We start from the raw sequence: 15405 nt of genomic DNA, 5'->3' as shown, positions 1-15405 counted from the left end.
ATTTTGGAAGGCTTCAGCCATATAAAGGTCAAATTTCTGGGTGGGTTCCATGTGCTATTGCTGGGGGAAAACGAATCAAATATCCTAGAAGCGATAGAGGAGAATAAAGCATGGTTTGAAGAAATGTTTGACACCATCATTCCATGAGAAGATCAATTCGTAGCGGTGGAAAAATTGGTTTGGGTGAGATGTAGGGGTTTACCATTGAAGTTATGGAATACAGATTGCTTCAAACACATTGCAGCTTTAATGGGTACACTCATTGAGGTTGATAAAGCAACGCTGCCTTGGAAGAACTCGAGTACGCAAGATTCAAAATTAGAGTGTCAGTGGGATGTGAGGCAAAATTAACCAACTACATGAGGATTAACGAGAATTTGTATCAGATATCGGTGGAGGAAGAATGCACAATCCCAGAACTCAAACTTTGCCAATGCCAGTGGGGTGAGAATTCTGAGGGAATCGAAACAGAGGCGGAGTCAGTTGCGTCTCTCGCATCTGCACAATCGGGTAGCCGCGACGTAGATGAACCAACGGTGGAAATGACGGCACAGTTTCGTCGGAGTTCCGAACTAGTACCAATTGTACCGTTACAAAGTTATATGCCTTTTTTTGGAAAATTCCGTAGGAGCTACCTCGACACCCATTTGCGGCTCTTTTTTGGGAAAGGAAAAACCAGGGTTAGATGTTCCAACGGCCATAAATAGGACAGACGTGGCAAAGGGGATTGGGCCTCCGAAAACGGCCCAAAGTGCCACGAACCAAATAACCCAATGGGCAAAGGAAGGGGGGTGTAGAGATCGAAATCACAATGTCTTTTTTAATAAAAATGGCCCAATGGAAAGCACGAATGAGGAGAACATGAGGAAGGGATCTAACGGCAATGAGATCAACGCTGAAACATCACAAGCTTTAGGCGAATCAGAACAAATTGGATATTCGTGGAATAATGAAACCACCGCTTACAAGGAGAAGCTTCGTAATGAGGCATTTATCGCAATCTCAACTAACCCTATTGCGGCGGAAGAGGAAAGAAGGCGTATTTCACCGTGTTTGCCAGCGATGATAGAGAAAGAGGGAGGAGTTTTATCCCATCAAGCATCATCGGTGTCGGGAAAAACGAAGGTGAGTGAGGAGGATCCAATGCTGTCAATTACGAGGGTGGAAGACTCTCAATGTTCGTCACCCGTGGGGGAGATTGGCGAAACACATCAACATCTAGCTATTGTCAACAAGGAACAAAACCATAAGCAGAGCCCAAATCAGATTGCTTCGAGATCGGGGCAAAATAAGGGATACATATTTACCGTTCGAAGGGCAGAGAAAGATGGGGTTCGAAGAGAAAAGAAGGGAAGGTTTTCAACATTTGGCAAAAGGTAAGAACAACCAAATAATGCAAGTCAACGGTCTGAACCCTTTCAAACCGGCGGATACAACGAAAAAAAGAGTTTTCTGGGTGGGCGAATCAACCAAAAACAACAAGCGGGTCGAACGCAGGCAATTAAGTTCAGCATTATCTCAAATTAGCAATTCAGTTTCTGACATGGCTATTAATAATTGCAATCGTTTATTCTGGCTAAAACATGGATCTGTAGAAACTATTAGATTATGGGAATTGGGAAAACAGTTAGGAGCAACAGGTGGGGTTGAAGGGAACATTATAGTTAACTTAGAAGTTTTGGAAAAAAGGGATAGGAATAAAAAATCCCAAAGAGAAGAAGGGGAAAACAAGGGTTATAAATGAGAATCTTGTCAATAAATGTAAGAGGGTTCGGGAGTCCAGTGAAATGGAGGTACATTAAGGATATCATAAGAAAGGAAGGTGTTAGAATGGTTTGCTTGCAAGAAGTAAGAATGGTAAATTTCAGCTTCAATAAATGTTGCCAATTGTGGGGAGACAGTGATATTGATTATCTCTATAGCGAACCATCTAATGGAGCAGGGGGTATTCTCACGATTTGGCACAATAAATTCTTTCTATGTTCAAATCGCATAATTAGTAGCCGGTTCAACGTTTTTATTGGGATCTTTAAGGAGAATAGTATTCCTGTAGTCATTGTAAATGTGTATTCTTCGTGTAATTTGATAGATAAAATGCAAATGTGGGAAGATTTAAAAAAGATTAGATACAAAGAACCTTGTAAAACATGGTGTATGTTAGGGGATTTCAATTCAGTAAGAAGAGAGGGGGAACGCAAGGAGATTAATGGAGCAAGGGGAAACAAGAGAGAAATGCAAGGTTTTAATAATTTTATTGATGAATTGGAATTGTTGGATATACCCTGCATAGGAAGGAAATTTACATGGTATAGACCTAACGGGAAAACAAAGAGTAGGCTCGACAGGGTTTTGACAACTTTAGAATGGCTGCAATATTGGCCAGGCTGTAAGCAATATGTCTTAGATAGACAAATTTCCGACCATTGCGCATTGTTGCTAAAATCAAACGTGGTTGATTGGGGACCAAAACCATTCAGGTTTTTGGATATTTGGCAAGAAGACAAGGAGTTTGACAAATTTGTTAAAGGAAAATGGGAAAGTTATGTGGTGAAGGGCAACGAATTTGCAGTGGTAAAAGAGAAACTGAAAATGCTAAAGAGCGACTTGAAAGGATGGAATAAAGAAGTCTTTGGGTATACTGATAAGATAAAACTTGATATCCTGAGGAAAATACAAGAGTTGGACATGAGAGACGATTTAGTTGATCTAGAAGAGGACAAGATTAGGGAAAGAAGAGAACTTTTGAGCCAATTACAGGATATAAATGTGAGGAATGAATCTTTATTACAACAGAAGTCAAGAGCTCTTTGGCTCAAGCAGAGGGACACCAACTCTAAATACTTCCATGCGTCTATTAAGTGGAGGAGATTAAGGAATGAGATAAAAGGAATACAATGTCATAACTCAGGCAATTGGGTGGAGGAGCTGAATGCAGTAAAAGAGTTGGTCAAAGAATTCTATAAGGAAAAGCTGACGGCCATTGAGGACATTGGAGTAAGGCTGGATAATGTACATTTTGAGGAGATAACAGAATCAGACAATAGACTTTTGACTGATCCATTTGACGAAGAGGAAATTAAGGAAGCCATTTGGAACTGTGATGGTCAAAAAAGCCCTGGCCCTGATGGAGTAACCTTTAGTTTCATTAAAATGTTTTGGGGTCTCGTAAATAAGGAGGTAGTGGGAGCTCTGAAATACTTTCACAAAGAAGGGAAAATCCCGAAGGGGTGCAATGCCTCCTTCCTAACGTTGATCCCAAAGTCTGAAAATCCCCAATCTCTTGAAGAATACAGACCCATATCATTGGTAGGTTGTTTGTACAAAATTGTGACCAAAGTGTTATCTAAGAGGGTTAAAAAAGTTATTGAGAAGGTGATAGATGGTTCCCAATCGGCGTTTTTGTCTAATAGAGGATTATTAGACAGTGTTCTAGTAGTGAATGAGGTGTTGGATGATTTGAAAAGAAGGAGAAAAAGTGGGGTGATAATGAAACTGGACTTCGAGAAGGCGTACGATTCGGTGAGTTGGGAGTTCTTGTTTTATATGATGGGAAGACTTGGATTCTGTGAAAGATGGATACAATGGATTAGAGCATGCCTCGAATCAGCTACAATTTCAGTTTTGGTAAACGGTAGCCCGACAAAAGAATTCAAACCCTCTAGAGGCCTTAGATAAGGGGATCCTATGGCACCGTTCTTGTTCTTGATTGTAGCACAAGGTTTGGCGGGGTTAGTGAAACAAACAACGAGAAAAAATATGTTTTCCGGAATAAAAGTTGGGAGAAAAGAGGTGGAAGTCAATCTACTCCAATTTGCAGATGACACCCTCTTTGTATGCAAATCGAAAGTACAAAATATTATATGCATCAAGGCTATTTTAAGGTGTTTTGAATTAAGCTTGGGGCTCAAAGTTAATTTCCATAAGAGCAAAATTGGTGCAATTGTAGTAGATAGAAATGAGGTGAAATTGTATTCGGAAATATTGCATTGTAGCATAATGGATGTACCCTTTACATACTTAGGACTAACTATCGGTGGTAATCCATCTAGGTGTGCTTTTTGGGAGCCTGTTCTATCAAAGATTAGAAAGAAACTTTCAGTATGGAAGGGGAGGAACATGTCATTCGCGGGAAGAGTATGTCTCATAAAATCTGTCATCAACGCCATACCACTTTTCTTTCTATCCTTTTTTAAAGCCCCAATTGGAGTGTGCAAGGAGATCACAAAACTACAAAGAAGGTTTTTGTGGGGGTGGGGAGCAGAAGGGAGAAAAATCGCTTGGACTAGCTGGGAGAACATCTGCAAAGCGAAAAAGGAGGGGGGACTAGGAATAAGAAGAATTGATTTGTTCAACAAGGCACTGTTAGCTAAATAGTTATGGAGAATGGAAACACCAGAAACAGGACTTTTGAAGGAAGTTCTTGAATCGAAGTACGATTCCATGAGACTAACAAACTCATCTAGGTGGTGGAAGGATTTAACAAAAGTCAGAACTTCAGACCAAGACAATAACTGGTTCAATTCGAATGTAGCCTGGAAAGTGGGATCAGGGGACAAAATCAAATTTTGGGAAGATGAATGGTTAGATATTGGTCAACTCAAAGAGAGATTTGAAAGATTATATAATAACTCAGAGTTGCAGAATAAGACTATAGATAGTTGTGGAAGATGGAATTCAGAAGGATGGGTGTGGGAATTTAGATGGAGAAGAGAATGGTTTGAGAGGGAAAAATTGATGGTAGAGGAATTCATGTCAATCATATCACAGGTGCCATTACACCAAGGTACAAAGGACAAAAGGTTTTGGAACGACCCCCCGACGTTCTCTTTTTCAGTAAAATCCGCTTACAATAAGTTAGCAAATCACACCATTGGGAGGGGGTTGGAGGTGTTTGAACATCTTTGGGACTTAAAGGTTATGCCCTCAGCCATGTTTTATGTGTGGAGGGCCTTTTCGAATAGAATTGCGACTAAACAGAATTTGCAGAGAAGGGGTGTTGCAATGGGGGATAACTTATGTGTTTTATGTGGGAAGGAGGAGGAGACAACTTCACACATCCTTGTATCTTGTGAGGTATCAACTAAAGTTTGGAATATGTGCTTCAGCTGGTTGGGGATCTGTTCGGTGAACCACAATGACCTGATTTGCCATTTTGAACAATTCTCATGCATATGCCTAAATCAAGAAGGCAACAGATTATGGAAAAGCCTGTGGGTTTCAGTTGTTTGGTGTATTTGGAAGCATAGAAACATGGTCATTTTTAACCAAGCAAAGGTAGATGCAGAGGAAATTCTTACTCTGGCACAAGTACAATCCTGAGTATGGATGAAATATAAAGAAAGGAAAGTTAATTTCTCTTTTTCTGACTGGATGTTATCACCTTTAACCTGTATTAATATGGTAACAAGGTAAGTTTTGCTTGTAGTAATCTGTTGTTATCTGTGTAACTATTTTATGATCTATTTACAAAGCATGAAAGGTTGGATTGTAATAATAACTTAGTCTGATTTATGTATACCCACGGATGTCACACTCTGTATTTTAGTCACTTGAGAGGAGGAGAAGGTAGTGCTTTCTGTTGCAGGTAAACAAGGAGAGGAGTTGTCATCGATAAGTATTAGAGGACAGAGAAGCAATTTTCTGCAGGGAGGATACGGAAGTGCTGTTTCTATGGGCAACAAAAGCTAGAATTGGCTAGAATTTGTGCAGAGAGTACAGTAAGGGATAGATTTTGAGTTGTTGAGAAAGGGAGAGAGCTTAACCCAACAAATTAAATAAATGGCTGCCATGAAAGCGTGAAGAGGAGAAGGCAGTCATTGGTTTAGTTTGGTAAAAGGTACACATCCGCGACAACTTTATCTAAGAAAGAGGGGGAAGGGAAAGACGAAATGTAGGAAGTGCAACAAGTGCCAAATGTGATCACGGTGAATGCTGAGGATTCATGAGAAGTCTGCTGATATAAAGCTACAATTTAGGTTGTTTGCTGATATCTTAGGGAGTGGATCAAAACCCACAAAAGGGAAACAAACTTTTTAATTGTATTTTTTATTCTGTCATGAACTTTTTGTAAAATATAGTAATCTCATCAGGATGCATGACTTTGTAGAGAGTAGGTTGTATAAGGATTGAGACACCTTGAAGTGTCTCTTTTATTTTTTAATTTTATTAATTATTTGCTAAAAAATAAAAATTTCAGCATCACAAAATGCACAAATAGAAACAGGTCTTTTACTAACATTTTTATTTCTTTGATGGGTAAAAAAAGCTATTAACTGTAAAACTACTACCTGACAAATAAAATTAATTGCATCAACTATTATCTAAGAAATACAATAAATACAATTTAGCGGTTCTTGAAGTACCACAAAGTAAATAGGAAAAAATAAAACCACGACTTGGTCGCAAAACATTTAATAAACACGCTGAAAGCTCAAAGTCACATAGATGCACAAAATTTGCTGGAACAATAACATGAATAAAAGTATATTTAATTACTCTTTTGTTATCATTATATATTTATGAACTAAAAAAAATATTGAAATCTAAAATAGTTTATATTATTAATAAAAATTTATAAAATAATTTTAAAATTAATATCATACCATTAGCTATAAAGATTTTAGCTATTTACTATTTTATATTTTAAATTTATTTTTATTAATCTTGTAGAGACTAATTTAGAATCTAAAAGATTAATAACATGAACCTTGATAGCTAATACAAATACTAATTTAGAAATTATTTCATAAATTTTTATTAATAGTAGAAACTACTTTAAATATAATGACTAATTATTTTTTGTCTCTAAATTTAACACTACAGGAAAATATGGTTTTAACGGGTGTTTATTTTTACATTACCAAGAGTTAAAACATCCATTAAGTCATTTACCGAAAAGTCTTTAAAACCTCCATAAAATACCATGGATTTTAAAACTCTTGTCAAATACCATGGATTTTTAGGACCTCTGTAAAATACCATAGATTTCAAAACCTTCGTAAAATACCATAGGTCTCGAAACCTTTGTAAAATATCATGGGCTTCAAAATTCCGTAAAATACCATGGAATTTAGGATCTCTGTAAAATATAATTGGTTTCAAAATCTCTGTAAAATACCATAGATTTTGAAACCTTCGTAAAATGTCATGGCTTTCAAAACCCTCATAAAATATCATGAATTTCAAAACCACCGTAAAATAACATAGGTTTTGGAACTAAAAACATTTGGATTTTTACTCATTTTATCATTTAAGCATTCATGTTGTTTTCAACAAAAGTTATTTATATCTATTGTATTCATTTATCTATATTTGATAAATTAGTTTTTCAATAAATAAAATAAATAAATATAACAAATAAATTTTATATATATATATATATTAAAAGTTACTAATAGAATTTTTTTTGTCCATAGATCCAAACAACAAGAGAATCCCATTAGGCTTACCGGTCCTTGTCCCCAATCACTCAATTCAATTTGAACAATTTTGATTATGGTTAAGGAAATAAGAGGAATAAGAAGTTTGGTTCCTCACGATGGAACACAAACCTTGACCATTTTGTGATTCACCTGTGATTTTTACAATTATTTGCATTTTTTAATAGTTTAGTTTCTATCGGTTGGGTATGAAGTCATGACCAATTGGGTAACTTAATCATTGTGTCCCCTTTACAATTTTTATTTAAAGAGATCATTGTACTTGTAATTGGCGTGTAACAGGACAAAAATAAAACCTAATAGTTGCTCGTGTAGATGTAGGTTGCAGTTGGCGACCGAACCACGTTAAATCCTATGTTGTTTATTTTTTTGCATTGATTCGTGATTATGTGTGTTGCTTCCGCATACATTTTTTCCCATCAAATGACATCAGAGCTTGATTCGTTTATACACTAGATATCCGATCAGCAGAAATTAATCGACAAGACATGAAAATTGCGGCTGCAGCAGCGTTCCAAAGCTAGGGTTTCGCACGGGCTACAGTAACGTCCAAAAGCTAGGGTTTTGCAGGGGCGGCATCGACGTCCCAAAGCTAGGGTTGTGTGTGCGTTATGTAGGTGTGCTGGTTTGAGAGAAGACCAAGTATAGTGGGATGGACATTTGCTTTCTTTCGCCTTCAACTTTTGCTTCATGTGTGATTTTTTACCTAAAAGGGGTTTATCTCTTATGGGCTTTTCCTTTTCAAGATCTCTAGTTCTTCTCTGAACTCCTTGATCAATGCGTTAAATATAATTAATATTGTTTAAAAACTAACTATAAACACCGTGGTAAAAACTCTAAATAACTATTACATAGTAAAAGATGCCACACATACCACCCACATATAAAATTTGTTTGAAAGCTAACCAGTACCATTAATATTAGAACTACCTATCACAAATACAATTAATTCTACAACTACTACTTAGTACGGCAAAATAAATACGAAAGACCAAACCACAAAACATTTTCTTAAATATACAATAAATCATGAACAAAAATAGACTTAACTACTTTATTTATTTATTTATTCAATTTGATATTTTAAAATATAATAATATAACTAGATTAATAAAATTTACATCATTATAGTTATATAAAATATTATTATGTATTAGTTATAAATTATTATACGTAAACTGAAATTATTAATATTTTTGTTTATTAAAATTGTACTTGTGGTTCATGGTTATTATTCATAGTGTATTGCTGACCACTTTCACCTTCACATATAACTTCAACACCAAGCTTTGCACTCACCATTACCACACAGCAAAACACAGAGAGAAAAAACTACACTAAAATGGCAGAAGAAATAGGGTGCAGAGCTCTGGAGATAGCGATTTCATTACTTTGGGAAGCTGTCAAAAAGATGAAAGGTCTCCGAGAAGAAGTTCAAAATATTGAAAATGAACTTGTACGCTTGCGAAATTCCATCGATAAAGCAGATGAAGAGGCTGAAGCTGAAAGAGATGACCGTCTGCGCGAAGAGAAGAAGATAACGTCGATGCGGCTGAGAAGAGAACTTTTTCTCAAGGAAGATGTGATTGAAGAATATGACATCCGTATTGGACACGTTCCTCCACCGGCAGCTTCATTCTCTAAGGCTGTTCACTGCATCCGAACTCTGATCCCTCGAATTCAAATAGCATATAAGGTTGAAGATATTAAAAGCAAAACTAGTCATCAAGAATTGGGATCAAGCACTTCTGTAGAAAATCAAAGGAATTCATCGCACCACCATCTATCTGATCTGGAGACGCAAGAGGAGGTTTTTGGCCTTGTTGAACCTACAAAAATATTGAGAGGTTGGTTGAAAGAGGGACGAGAAGAAGGAGAAGAACGCACTGTGATTACGGTTGTGGGTATTCCAGGAGTTGGAAAAACCACTCTTGCCAAGCATGTTCTTTACAAGGTCCATGACGACTTTGTGTGCCACGCACTGATCAGAGTCTCTCAATCTTACACTGTAGAAGGACTGTTAAGGGATATGATACGCAAACTTTACAAAGAAAGAAAGGAAGATACACCTCCTAAAATTTCTAAGATGGATGAAGACTCCTTGAAAGAAGAAGTCAGAGATTGCTTGCGGAAGAAAAGGTATGTTGTCTTATTTGATGACGTATGGAATGAAAATTTTTGGGATGACATTCAATCTGTTTTGATTGATGATAAAAATAAAAGTAGGATAATAATCACAACAAGGAACGTGAAAGTTGCAGACTTTTGTAAGACTTCTTCTATTGTTCAAGTATATAACCTTGAAGAACCTCTAAGTCCAGAAGAATCTTTGAAATTGCTCCACAAGAAGGCACGTTATGGTTCTGACGGACATTGTCCCCATGAACTTAAAAATGTGTCTTTTGAAATTCTTAGGAAATGTAAAGGTTTACCTCTAGCAATTGTGGTCGTTGGCGGTCTTTTGAGTCAACGAAAGGAACAAAGTGCCCTTGAATGGACAAAGTTTAGTGAAGAGTTGAAGAGGAATCGTAACTTAAACGGTATAACAGACATTATAGGTTTCAGTTATAATGATTTGCCAATACATCTCAGATCATGTTTATTGTATTTCGGAATGTATCCGGAAGGCTATGAAATTGAATCTGATAGATTGGTTAAGCAGTGGGTAGCTGAGGGTGTTGTTACACCTGATACCGAGAAATCTTTAGAAGAAGTTGCAAATGAATATTTATTAGGCTTGGTCCATAGAAGTTTGGTGCAAGTGTCTTCAATTTCCTTCGAAGAAAAATTTATAAAATGTCGTGTTCATGATTTAATACACGTCATGATCCGTAGAAAAATCAAGAATACTTGTTTTGGCGAGTATATTGGTGGTGGTGGGGATGATCAATCTGAGTCAAGTGGGTTGGTTCGACGTCTGACAATTGCAACCAATGATGTAATTAGAAGTACTGAAACCTCACTCATTCGGTCAATTATAATCATTCCAGGAAAACAAGAAGAATCATGGTTTGTGCAATTGGAGAGAAAAATTCTTAAAGATGATATGTCATTGAAGGTACTTGATTATGAAGATTCTGCATTACCTCGTGTTCCTAAAAAGTTGGGGAATTTAATCTACCTGAGGTATTTAAGCTTTAGGAGAACACTGATAAAAACTCTTCCAAAATCCATTGGTAAGCTCCTGAACTTGGAGACCTTGGATATACGAGAAACAAAAGTGTGTAAGATTCCAAAGGAGACCACCAAGCTTCGAAAGTTACGGCATCTTCTGACACCTAACTGTGCATATTCTTCAATTGAATGGAAGGATATTGGAGGCATGACAATGCTACAAAAGATACCACAAGTGCGTGTGGAGTTTGATGAAGTGGCGATTAGAGAGGTGGGAAAGCTAAAGCAGTTAAGGGATCTGAGGGTGCTTTGTTTCACCGGAGAGCACAACAATTTTCTTTGCTCTTCAATAAAGGAGATGGAACACTTGCAGGCACTACGCATTGAAACATCTGGTCATCACCGCAGTGAAGTAGTCGACTTGAACATTACGTTACGAAATTCTAAACTTAAGAAGCTTTTCCTTGATATGAAGTTAGAAAGGTTACCCAATTGGATTCCTCAACTCCATAATCTTGAGAGATTGACCTTGCGCCTCTCTGACTTAACCAATGATCCGTTGGAATCACTAAAAGATATGCCTTGTTTGACGGTTCTCTCTTTAACCTACGCTTATGAAGGTCAAATATTGAGTTTTCAACGTGGAGGGTTTCCGAAACTAAGGAAGCTAATTCTCTCAAATCTTTGGAAATTGAATTCGATCCGTATTGATGACACAGCACTGCAGTCTTTGGAATATTTTGAGTTGACATGCCTTGATGAACTCAAAACTGTACCCGAGGGCTTTCAATCTCTGGAGAAACTTAAATTTCTTGATCTCCTTTCTATGCCAACTGAATTTGTGGAGGAAATTGATCCCATTGGTAAAAACAAGCACTGGAGCATCAATTATGGGCTATAGGTGATCCGCGGTACATATTTAGCATCCTAAGATTTTCATCACTATAATCTTCTTTTGTGTTAATATTTTACGCTTTGAATTGGTAGGTGTTGACCTCAACTCATGAATATACGTTTTTTTATTTTAGATGTTCATAAGTGTCATCATGATAAACACTTGAAACGTGCGATTTAGGAAGAAGTTTAGTCTTTTTGTGGTGTTTGTAAAAGTGTATACTTTGTGTAAATTTAGTATTTAGGCACATAATAAATTTATGTACATTTGACTGTGTTAACTTTAATTAATATTCTTTAGGATTTAGGGTTCTTAATTGTAGATGTTCCAATCACTTGTGTACAATTGTGAATTTTAGGAGAGATGTGATATTTTTTTTTATCAGCAATAGACAAATGAATTAAAGGGAAACATTTCAGGAGTGTCCCAACCCTTATACAAAAAAAACTTACAAAATAACAAGTATTAAAATCTAGGTTCCTTTGGCTCTTGTTTTAACATAACAAGAAAGAGCATAAAACTAAAGAGATCATCTACATAACAGATGACTACAAACATTTCCAGAGAACAATGACATACACTCAAACAAACTATGCTTAATACCCTGCTACTAAACCTGAAAACAACAGTGCCTAGACTCCAAACACTTGAACTGCAGCAAAAACAACATAAAAACAGCACCAAAACTGCAGCATAAACCAGAATTTATACAGCATAAAACCAGCTAAAACAGTACTAAAACTGCAGCAGAAAACCAGTATTTGTACATCTTAAAACCAGCACCAAAACTGCAGCAGAAAACCAACATTTATACAGCATAAAACCAGCAAAAAACAGTACCAAAACTACAGCAGCAAACTAGCACCAAAACTGCAGCAGAAAACCAACATCTATACAGCAAAAAACCAGCATACCTTCTTTGGCCAAAAAGGAATCACACACAAAGAATTGCATCATCCAAAACCAGCATAGGGCCTCTCCCTTGTGTTTTTCCTTCAAGAAAAACAGGTTCATAAACCAACTCTTCCCTGCCCATCAAAGGAGAGCTATGATATGAGTGAAGATTCCCTAAAGTGCTCTCTCTTGCGACCCTTGAAAGGGTGGATCTGGATTTGATGCATCAAATGCAAGTCCCGTCATTTTCTGATGATGTTTTCTAAGCTTCCTTCTTTCTCATTCTCTTTTCTTTTTCAAAATGTGTTTCTAAATTGTAGTTTCGGGGTGAATCCTAACTGGAACTTGATGTTTTATGTAATTGAAGTTAATTTTATTTTTTTTATCAGTAAACAATATAATGAATAAAAATGTAGCATTTTGATGGATGTTCATTTATGTGATCGCTTGTCTCCTGTTCCAATGAGTTCATAAATTGTTCACTTCACTCTAAGTTATCTTATTCTCTCTTGATCATTTCAAAATTGGAAGACTATAATTGGATTCGGATAAAGCAACATGATTGGAGATACTATAATTCTTGTCGTAATTGTAAATTTTTAAGTAGTTAGGGCTTTGAAAAAGGTTTATAACCTTCAACTACTAGTATTATTTCAATTATTTAAATTTTAAAGTTGAAAATTAAAACCTTCTTAATTAATTAAATATTAATTTAAAAATTATTTAACAATAATAAAACTAATTTAAATACACATATTTTTTTATTTTTTTAAAATTAATTTTTATTTAATAATTTTTTTTATAATGGTGAAGGTGTCTTCTTAGTTATATTTATTAATTTATCTTAAGAATTGAAATGTTATTTCCTTAATTGCATTATATTTAACTTTGATTTGCTAAAGATGATTATTCTAATTTGTTTGATTTCTTAATTTAATTGTATTTAACTTTGAAGTGTTTCGTGAACATTTTTTTATTGTAATAACATACTTGTTATTAACTTTTGAAAATTCCACATTAACAAAGGAAAGATTAATTTATAATATTTAAGTAAAGAGAAATCTTACTTTATTGAAGTAGCTTTATGAGCTTGAGTCATACTTAAATTCTATTATCATAATATGATATTATAAGTAATTTTTTGGTATTTATTTTAATATTTTTTTGTTTTCTTTCGTGAATGTTTTTGATGAAAACTCTAATGTTTTATAGTTGACTGTTTCTAGTGGTATGATTATGTCACTAGTGCAGAAAACACATATTACATCGATTTTATGAGACATATTATACCGATTTTATCACCGATGTAGATTTCAGTGATGTAAAATGTCAATCACATATTATACTAGATGTAAAAACCGGTGTAATATGTACCAAAATTTGAGTAAAATAATTCAAAAATATGTTCCCCAGAAGGGACATGTTAAAACGGTTGGGACAAACAACCGGTGTAATATGTGCTCCAAGTTAAAATACTTAGTCCACATATTACACCGGTTAAGGCCACAACCGATGTAATATGTTAGAGTTTTTTTTTTTTATAACTTTACTAAAATACAACACAACAATAAGAAATGCATTTATAGTGGTAGATTTGTACGAGTTAGTTTTGAATTGTACGGGTTTTATAGTGGTAGATTTGTTTGTCTCTCTATTTGTTGGTTTGGGAGACCAGTGAATTTGTCTCATATTTTTTAGGTATGTATAAGGGTTGAATCACCCCTTAAGTGGTTCCTGTTATTCAATCCTTATTGCTGATAAAAAAAAATAAAAAATGCATTTACCATCAACCATAAAATTCATATTTTCATTTCACATCAGGACAAAAATACGATCTAGTAAAATTCTTGCCTTCCCTTTGTCCCTTTTCAACCAAGACCAATGTGCAATTAACAAATCGTGCACATCCAAGGTGAAATAAAAAAAACAAAACACCATTTAATCATAATCTAAAAAAAAGAAAAAATCACAGTTGACACAAACAACAAAACAGTGTACAACACAGACACCATTAGTACAGAAAAAAAATACACAAAAGATCACTAAACCTAAAAAAAGAAGAGAAACACACAAAAAAAAGTTTAAAATAAAAAAGAAGACTACCACTCAATAATAAATTAAATGAAATTTGAAAAAGGGTTTTCGTATTTCAAGCCTCACCGACACAACATTCGATCAACAAATCATGCGCATCTCTGGCAACACACACGTCCGAGGGCAACATCTCTTAATATTTTGGTCATTGTGGCTGCAAAAAGGATGATTTTTCAAAAAACATATAAAAAAATAGAAATATCCTCAACTAAGCATCTAAAGTCACAAATATGAGAAAAAAAAGGTCTAGCGAGATACTTTTAGGAAGCGAAATAACTTCTTTGGCTTCTCCAACTATGTCCATAGGCTCCATCCTGAGATCGAAAAAGAGTTAGCAAAACGAAAACAAAAAGACAACACAAAACGCAGATTTGAAGAAAAGAGAAGCAAATGCAATAGGGGAGAAAGAAGTGGCAAAAGCGAATCAGAACGGTGACAAAGTGATTCAGAATGTTGGCAGCAACGCGACAACGATGATGGAGGTGAAAGCAAGAGAGAAATAACTTTAAGCGCGAGTGACTAATGAGAGCGTGAGAAACAAAATAAGGGTAAATAAACATATTACACCGGTTATAATGAACCAACCAGTGTAATATGTCTATATTATTTTGTAAAGTTTTTTTTTCACTCTCAAGGACATATTACACCGGTTGGAATTTTTACTAAAACATCTTCAATTAAAATAAATTAAAAAATAAATAAAAAACAATTAAAATATTCACAATATTTAGGGATTTGTACAAAAAAAATTAAACTGTTCTTCGACAACGACACCAAAAACTTTATGACTATTTTACTTAGCTGCTCGCTGCCTGAGCTCGTCTAGATTTGTTGTCGGCTTTTTGCACAAACTATCGGCAAACAGTCCTGGTCGGAGGGTTGTGACCATATGATGCATGACCATGTCTAGACTAAATTTTGGATGTTTAAGGTCACCTCACCAAACCTTTCCATAAACAGCCGGAGAGA

At 35.4% G+C, this 15405-nt stretch overlaps 1 protein-coding gene across 1 annotated transcript; it reads left to right on the top strand.

Annotated features, from left to right (window-relative positions):
* The first annotated feature begins 8692 nt into the window (after positions 1-8692).
* On the top strand, positions 8693-11763 carry LOC137831304 (disease resistance protein RPM1-like). Its single transcript, XM_068638928.1, has one exon. It carries the CDS (start codon positions 8782-8784, stop codon positions 11452-11454), a length of 2673 nt encoding a protein of 890 aa, XP_068495029.1. The 5' UTR covers positions 8693-8781; the 3' UTR covers positions 11455-11763.
* The last annotated feature ends 3642 nt before the right edge of the window (positions 11764-15405 follow it).

Source organism: Phaseolus vulgaris, chromosome 6 (assembly GCF_000499845.2).
Source record: "Phaseolus vulgaris cultivar G19833 chromosome 6, P. vulgaris v2.0, whole genome shotgun sequence".
NCBI lineage: Eukaryota > Viridiplantae > Streptophyta > Magnoliopsida > Fabales > Fabaceae > Phaseolus > Phaseolus vulgaris.
This window is presented reverse-complemented; position numbering and strand designations above follow the sequence as displayed.